The sequence below is a fragment of the Tupaia chinensis genome, unplaced genomic scaffold, assembly GCF_000334495.1.
Source record: "Tupaia chinensis unplaced genomic scaffold, TupChi_1.0 Scaffold000117_2, whole genome shotgun sequence".
NCBI lineage: Eukaryota > Metazoa > Chordata > Mammalia > Scandentia > Tupaiidae > Tupaia > Tupaia belangeri.
This window is the reverse complement of record NW_006159583.1, coordinates 10,809,516-10,818,457: the sequence shown is the minus strand read 5'-3', so window position 1 is coordinate 10,818,457 and position 8,942 is coordinate 10,809,516. Positions and strand designations below refer to the sequence as shown.

The 8,942-nt window shown below is 49.8% G+C and overlaps 1 protein-coding gene across 1 annotated transcript; it reads left to right on the top strand.

The window, feature by feature from the left end:
- The first annotated feature begins 6,838 nt into the window (after positions 1–6,838).
- OLIG3 (oligodendrocyte transcription factor 3) lies at positions 6,839–7,671 on the top strand. The gene is given in 2 exon segments (XM_014586196.1): positions 6,839–7,570; positions 7,573–7,671. Coding segments are annotated over 2 exon segments (831 nt in total).
- The last annotated feature ends 1,271 nt before the right edge of the window (positions 7,672–8,942 follow it).

The window sequence follows — 8,942 nt, the reverse complement described above, 5'->3', positions numbered from 1 at the left end:
GTTTCTGTTTCTTCTATTCTTGCTCTATCTACCCCCAACCCCCAGCAAAACAAAAGAAAATCAGAACTTAAGTCTTGAATTACCTGGTTAATTGCTTTGATTTTATTATATAATAAAATGGGAAGATGAAAATGAAAGTTCAGGCAATATTATACATGATAATATTATACATGGTTCTATATATTTACATTCAGATTGTTGGTGTTATGCAAACAAAAAATCTGTAGATAGAAAACTATACTGGACTAATTAGAAAGGACCATTAATTACTCTTTCATTTATTTTTAGAAATGATTAAGCAGGGTCCCCCTGGTCCATGCTACAGTTTCTATATAAAATCAATCAGCCACAGAAAGGTTGATTTTTGAAAACTGCCATTTTGATTTTGCAAGATGCAGTAGCAGAATCCCTGATTATAATTGTTCACAAAATGTTTATAAGTCTATTTTTGTTAGGAGTCAAGTCAATGTGAGGCCATTTCAAATGCAACTCTGCTTAAGGACAGGTCTTACACATAGGTGTGTAATAGGTTTTCCTTGGTCTTTATTAGATGGAATCTGACACATGATTAACTTTTACTTAAAAATCAAAGGCTTAACCACTATGCCACCTGTTTAATAGAACTTACACATAAATTTTAGAACATCTATGTGTAGGTACCTATGATAAAAGGGCTATGTATTAAATTGTCATAAATGTACACATCCCTTTAATGTATTCCTTTTTACGTAGATTTTTATATTCAAATCTCTTTTTTGTATGTTTATGTATATACTTTGTGTATAAATCTGAATACTACCAAACACAAGTAAAAATATACAAGTGCTACAGGAGATAGTTATCTCTAAAATAAAACTAAATTCCATAAGCACTTCGGCAAAGAATATAGCAATAAGTGTTTATCTAATAGGATACACAGAAGAGATGTTCCAATAATCTCTAAAAAAAAAAAAAAGGTCTGAATTTAGGATTCTGTACTACTTTATTTTTCTTCTTATTATACTCATTAATTGGTACATAATAGTTGTACATATTTATGGAACATGGTGTGATTTTTCACCACGTGAATACAATGTATAATGATCATATCGGGGCAATAAACATATCTACTATCTCGACAATCTATCATTACTTTGCCTTGTGAACATGCAAAATTCTCCTTTCTGGAGATTTTGAAATATACATTGTAATTGTCATCTGTGCTACATTTATAATAAGACATCAGATTGTAACAGTGGCTTTAACTATCAATTCATAAAATAAATAAATTAACAATAAAATGTGAAGAAATCATCTGCTTAGTGATTCTCAAAGTATTGGTAGAGAGCCACAAATCCAAAACATCAGGGCACATGCCAAGAATGTATGCATAACTATGTAGATTTTAATATAACTCATCGGTTTATCTGATTAATAACCAGTGGTATTTAAATCAACCTTAGCACTTCAATCTTGAGGGAAAAAATGTCTTCCGTTTTATAGGCTTTCTACCCAAAGAAAAGTCAGGTTTGTCCACTGAACAGATGTTAGCAGAAAGCAATGTACTGAAGGATGCTCACTAATCGAGTAAAATCCTATAAATGAAGCCCAGAGTTTAGCTCTCCTTTAACTTTAGTGAGTCTAGATCATTACAACGAATCAGTAAGTTCTAGCCAGCTTTGCTGCTTATGCATCATCAAAATCAAACTTCGAGGTCCTGCCAGTGTATTAACTTATCTGAATAGTCATATAATTAGCACCTCATCATTTTATGCAAGGCTGGGACTTCCTCACCTCCTCCTATCTCACATCCTGCATTGCAAAAGGCGGTTACTACACCACATAAAACTCTGCTGTCCATTGACTACAATTTCCCATGGATGAGATCGGAATTATAGAAGAGGAGGGAAAGTACTGGACAGGCCAGTTAAGTTTTCAAGCTGTTATTTAAAATAGGGGGAATTCAGAAAACTAAAATGCTTTAGTCACTCTGCCGACCCCTTGTAACACCTATTTGATGGTCAGAATAGGATTCTGGCAGCTTGGAAGACAGGGTCTCAGAGTTCGGTCCCCTAGCCATGCTCCATTGCCAAAATGAGAGATGCGTGGCTGTAAAAAGGAATCCTTCCTGCTTTGGCTGCGATATATGTTGGTATTTAAGTTTTAAAACTTTTCTTCTCTCTCTCTCTCTCTCTTTTCTTTGTGTACTGGCTATTATTATTATTATTTAAGTCAATCTAATAACCCAAATGACCGAGCTTCCACTGCTATTGTTACTGAGGTTATTGTTTTAAGTCGCTGAAGAAAGTATATTTTGAGAAGTTCCTCCATGTGTCGACTAGTTTTAGGCGAATCCTTGGCTGTACATGACAGGGCATACTTAGAAATACTTAGGTTCCCCCCTTTTTCACCGTCTTTTTAATTGTTTTCGTTTTGTTTTGGAGGAGGGTTGGACTGAAAGTGAAGTCCACAAAGCGGCCTCCTGCCCCTCGCTCTCAGCCAAAGTTTCTTCGGGTCAAGTTTGCAGCTGGACGGGCAAGAGGAGACCCTGGACGTTGCGCATTGACCTACCCTTCGCGGGGCGTCTCCCTGCAAGCAAGTCAGTCACAGCGACACTTGCTGCCGGACTCTTGCGGAGGTTGGAGGTGGGGGTGGGGGTTCGTTCCTGAGCCAAAATCGCGGCGGCCTCAGGCGGAGCTGGCAGCTGCTGGAGAGGACTTGGTGGCTGGAGCTGCGGAGCGGTGGGCGTCGGGCACTGAGCGACACGCAGTGGGCATCGGGTAAGAGATGGCCCCAGGTAATCTGGGTGACAAACGGGGGTGTCAAGAGGACTTGAACGGCCTTTCAAGCGCGCGATCCCCGGGAGCAGGAGCCGCCAGATCTGAGGCTGTGCGCCCCGGGCGCGCGGGACCGCAGGGTGTCTCTTCCAGCCGGGTCCCCGCGCCGCCCCGCTGCTTTCCAGCATAGTAGGAAAGCTGAGAAACTCCCAGAGCCAAGACGAGCTTGGCGGGAAGCAGCCCGTCTGCCTTGGGACGCACCTGTTGCCAGAGAACGACCCCCGCCTCCGCGTCGCCTCCCTCCCCCGCGGCGGGGACGCGGGGTGTGGCCCCAGAGAGCACAGCCCAGTGCGGCAGCGCGTTCACTCTCTCCGGCACCTCGCCTGTCTGAGCCTTTTGAATGGGCCCCTGGGCAGGGCCAAGGTCAAGGAGCGCCTCTGGCTGGGGCGCTTTGGGTTGCTGCAGCTTGGGCGGAACGCGACTTCCTAACTCTCCTCTCCTGCAGCGCACCGGGTGGGAGATAGCAGAGACAGCCGTCAGAGAACTCCGTGCGTTCGCTCTCTGGAGCGCCAGGCCTGCTCGGTCTCGGGTTCAGGGCTGATCTCCAGGGGCTGAGCTGGGTTGCTGTAACTTCTCGGAGTCTAAAGCGATTCGGCTAGGCAGGGGGCGCCCAGCGGCTCCAGCACTGCCGTGTCCTCGGAATTTCAGACCCTGAAGAATACCGACCCGTTTTACCGAGAGCAAAGTTGCGGACCCTCTTTTACTTGTTAACCCCTCCAATAGACGCAGAATGCGGCAACTAGCCTTCTCAGAGAGGCTGGGGACTCCTAAAAGCCCTCACTAGTGTGCTTATAAGGCTGAGGCCCTGGACCCTGAACCACCACAGACACACTCGTTGCCACCCTCCAGAAAAGCAGAGGCCGAGCCGGGAGCCAGGGCGCACCACGTCCAGGACTAGGACCAAGGGGGCTCTGCCTGAGCGCCTCAGTTCTCTCATCTCAGGCACCCACATGTTGCTGGAGCTAGAAGCTCTTGTGGGGTAGGATCCTGGTTTGTTTAGACAAAGGCCCCGGGGCCCCTTTTCTCGGCCTAGTGCAGCAGTACATGGACCGGTCGCCGTCCCAGTATGTCGCTCTCTCCGTGTGAAAGTTGTGTTGAGAAAAAGAGGCTTTGGGTTCGGACTCCAGAATCCGGCCCCTGTCTTTCCAACCGGGCAAGTGAGTTGGTCGCCACGGATTTCCAGGACTGCTCTGCCTTCTCCTTCCCACTCACCCCCTCTCTCTGTCACCTTCTTGACTGATTTGAGGATATTTCCTACTTTCACTTTGTCCACTAAAAATAATTGGGATTTTTTTAAGGTGAAATACTTTGTAGCAGCTGATTTTTCTACTCTCATTTGCCACCTTTCTTCAATTAGACTTTGCTACTTCCCTAAATCAAAGCTCAGGGCAGTCTTCGCAGCTCCGGCAGGGCATCGATGACGCAGATGCCCAGGGGTCAGGAAGGTGGCCTAGGAGGACAGGGACAGGGCCTGAGCACTGGCCCCAGGGCAAGGAAGCTGCCAGCGCTCCGGTGCAGCGCTTCCGGGCCCGGTCCCCGCCCCTCAACACGGACTTGCTCAGCAGAGGAGCCGCAGGGCAAAGTCGCTGCGACTACGCAGCTTATCCTAGCCCCTTGTCTGTCACCTGGGACTGCAGGTGCTCTGGAAACCTTTTCTAAAGCTCGGGGGATGTCACTATCTTAGCTAAAATGGGCGAGCCTGGTGACTTTTGCTTGGATATTAGGAGTGCATTTGTACACCAATCTTTTCATTTCCAGTCAAAATCTCTTAGATTCTTCGTTTTCAGACACTTTCCTTCCAGGGAAGTGTAGGCAGAAGAAAAAAGAAGCTTGTGTCGATGCTCAAGGGCCTTAACATCCTGGCCTTAACGAGAGACTGATGGCCACTTTCTTTTACAGAGAAGTGTTTGATGTACAACAGCGTCAGTTTCAGCGTTGGGTCTCGCCACCGGCTGGTAGTGCCAGAGCCGCTTTGTCGGCGTAGCTGTCAATGAGGCGCAGCTCCCGCCTGTGCAAACTCCGGACCTGGGTATACATTCCTCTTCTGACCGCTCGATTTGCGTGGATGGGAAGTGGGGCCTTCCCTTCCTCAGCTCACAGTGACTCGGTGGAGCAGAGGATAGTGCCAGAGCCGCTTTGTCGGCGTAGCTGTCAATGAGGCGCAGCTCCCGCCTGTGCAAACTCCGGACCTGGGTATACATTCCTCTTCTGACCGCTCGATTTGCGTGGATGGGAAGTGGGGCCTTCCCTTCCTCAGCTCACAGTGACTCGGTGGAGCAGAGGATCTAACTTCCCAAAGTGCTGAGACCCATTCCGTTTCGGACCTTCTACTCTGACTCCCGACCGTGACCACCTAGTTTCAGGTCCGGTTCCTTCAAGCCCTGGGCGTGGCAATATCCAGATTCTTCTAGAGTTCCGCCCAAGGGCTCTAGCCCTTCCAAGGATGTCTGCCTTCCGGTCTCTGAGGCAGCTTAGCTCAAGTCCTGATTGACAAAAAGACAGCAAGGAGGAAGAAGGTCCGTGCCCACCTCCGCACTTGCACAGAATGCTCCAAATGCCAGTCCTCGTTCATCTCCAGAACGGATTCTGCGTTGGATTTCAGCGCCCACGCGCGCAAACGCAAGGGGCTCTCCAGGTCGTTTCAGTCTCGAAACACACACACACACACCGCCAATGTGGTTTATTATCGATCCTGTACTCCCGCTTTCCTTGCGGGCTGGATAGGGCGGCCGCAGCCTGGTGGACGCACCCGCGCGAGCGGGTAGCGCAGAGCTGCAGACGCTCCTGGCGCCGCCGCCGCGCAGCGCAGCGGCCAGAGCCTGTTCGGCGCAGCTTCGGGCTGGGACTGCCCGGCTGTCTTCCGCTACCGACAAGGTCCAGGAAGCCTGAGCCGGAACAACCTCTACTGAGCTCTGGGGACCTCTCCAATCACCAGCTCTCTCTCCTACCCCTCGGCTCCTCTTTCTGTCTTCCTCCCAAGTTGCGTTTCTTGTAACCCTAGGATTTCCCCCCCACAGTTCCAGGTCTAAGAAATTAGAAAATTGCGCAAAGTTGAAATTCTTTTAAGTAAGATTTTTTTAAAGAAGTTCCTTCCCCACAATAATGCCACCGACAGCCCTATAGCCAAATATGCACAAGTCTATAGAAACCACACCAGAGGGCCCAAGAAACAAAATCGACAGAGGTCGGTGTTTAGGAAAAGAGAGGAGTTGAAGAAAAACTTAAGACAGCCAACCAGGGAAAGTGGTACTGCACCTCTCCCAGCCCGGCTGGTTGAACCTGCCTTTTTCTTTCCCTCAAACCTTCCTGTCGGGACTTCTTTTTTTTGCCCACGTTTCCCTAAACGTGAGAGCAGCCTACGTTTCATAAGTGGAAGGAAGGAGAATGTCTTTTTTTCCTCTCTGTAAACCCAGAGGAGCCTCCACCAACTGGCTGGCCCTCTTATTTCCCCTTCCTTCGTTCCTTACGTGTAATTTGGTTAGGGAAATTGGGAAGGGAGGGGTGGGTGGAAGAAAGTTAAAAAAAAAAAAATCAGGGAGGCGTGAGCTGCTGCGGTGAGTGTGTCAATCAGAGGGTTTTGTGCCTGGGGGCTCCTAGCGGTTCGGAGCAGAGGTGTCCCAGGGCGGCCCCACAATGAATATGAATAGGAATCCTTGCTAAATGGGACAGCAAAGCGCACCGCCCTGAATGATGGCACGTCATCCTAACCAGCCCAGGATAGATAGGAGGGCTCCTTTTGTCTCTTTTCTCCGCCGCAGCTCTATAAAAGCCCCTCTTTTTCAGCGTGAGGTTAGTTCAAGCACACACCAACTAGCTGTCCAGGAAACTGCTTAACCAGAAAGACAGGGAGTGGGGAGGGAGAGAGGCGGGGATAAGGCAGTCTCAGCTTTTCTTCTCACGTCTTGCCGCTGAGAAGTGGGTTGCTGGGCTGTGCAGATTCTTCTTTTTTTTTTTAATTCAAGATTTTTCATTAATTTCCCGCCTAAACCTCCCTCCGGTAGGGCTGCATCCCCTGTAATAAAATGAATTCTGACTCGAGCTCTGTCTCCAGCAGAGCTTCCTCTCCGGACATGGATGAGATGTACCTGAGGGACCACCACCACCGCCACCACCACCACCAGGAGAGCCGTCTCAACTCGGTCTCGTCCACGCAGGGCGATATGGTGCAGAAGATGCCCGGGGAAAGCCTCTCGCGGGCCAGCGCCAAGGCCGCAGGAGAAAGCAGCAAGTACAAAATCAAAAAGCAGCTGTCGGAGCAGGACCTACAGCAGTTACGGCTGAAGATCAACGGACGCGAACGCAAGAGAATGCACGACCTGAATCTCGCCATGGACGGGCTGCGGGAGGTCATGCCCTACGCGCACGGGCCCTCGGTGCGCAAGCTCTCCAAGATCGCCACTCTCCTGCTAGCCAGAAACTACATCCTCATGCTCACCAGCTCCCTGGAGGAGATGAAGAGGTTGGTTGGCGAGATCTATGGGGGCCACCACTCGGCCTTTCACTGCGGGACCGTGGGCCACTCGGCCGGCCACCCAGCGCACGCGGCCAACGCGGTGCACCCGGTGCACCCGATCCTGGGCGGCGCGCTCTCGTCGGGCAACGCCTCGTCCCCGCTGTCCGCAGCCTCCTTGCCCGCCATCGGCAGCATCCGGCCTCCCCACTCGTTGCTCAAAGCGCCCTCCACGCCGCCCGCTCTGCAGCTGGGCAGCGGCTTTCAGCACAGGGCCGGGCTGCCCTGCCCCTCCATTTTTTTTCCTGCACCATCTGCCAGATGCCACCGCCGCCGCACCTGTCCGCTCTCTCCACCGCCAGCATGGCCCGGTTGTCCGCCGAGTCTAAGGACTTGCTCAAGTGAGCAGCGGGCCCGCCTGGCTGCGGAGAATGAGGGGAGAGCGGCGATAGGGGCCGCGGGGCCGGGCCGGGAGGGAAGAGGGAGTCTGGGTGTTCCGCCGGCGGGAGGGCGAACCGGGCCCCCACAGCCTCGGGCTCCCTCGGCTTCCCACACCTAACAGATCTCAGATCCTACTTGATCCCCGAAGGGAAAGGACCAAAACCAAACTGCAATTTCTAGGTGGTAGTGAAGGGGACTGGGACGAGACGTCCTGTGTTTTGCATGCATGCTTCTTTTCCCCAAGCCGCGCCAGTATTTCTCAGTGCCATATGCTCTTGTCAAAACCGCATTTGTTGTATAAAGACGGGGTCGGTGTAGTTAAAAACTTGCCAAGGGACTTTTGGGTTGGCTTTCTCTGGCTCTGTGTTCTCATCTCCTCGGAAAAAGACAACCATGCCTTTTGTGCAAAACGAATGTAAATATTTCCTTGAGATAAATGCAATTATGATTGTCTCTGTCCTCGCCATAGTTTTATTTAGAGACAATGGAGAAAGAGAAAGAGAAGGAGAGATCAGGACCCAAGTTTTGAATCTCAACTCCAGTCCAGGGCATGACACCTCCTGTGTGGGTCAAAAGAATGCATGCACGCTTCTAAATGAATCTTGTCTAAACATGTCGGGTTGCGCAGGCCAGCGGGGCCGTTTTCCTTGTAACAAGGATTTATTAGTGAATTCTCTGAAGTACTCCATATATCTGTCTGTGGTTGTATGAAATGCAAACGGGGGCAGAGTGAAGACCCTCACTCCTGCACATGTGTTCCCTTCACCCTCATTCCCTTCCAACTTCATTTCAAACCTTCCTGGGCTGTTCTAGGGGCCAGGGATTGTAAAAGCTTGGGGTCCCTGTAGTAGCTTGCCCCACCCGCCTTGCTCAGTTATTCTGCATGCGGGGTTGGCTCTCTCTTATTATCAGCTTTGAAAACTTCCTGTGGTTTGGGGGAGGGGTGCCATTTTTATTTTCCTGAACATTTGCTTGAACTATTTTGTTAGGGCCTCAAAGACAATACCTGTCTTTATTTTTTATATATTCTTGATAACTATATTTATTAATAACCAGTGTTTCTGGATGAGATTTCAAATAAAAAAGAACTTTTAAATCCCGGCTTTGCCTTTGCCTAAAATCTTAGTGGGATCGGAAATACATGAACCAAGTCAGATGGATCTGGGGTGTGAGTGAAGGGGTGTGGAGGTGTGGGCAAGAGTAAAGATTTTTCTCTGGTCATTTCCAGGGAAAGA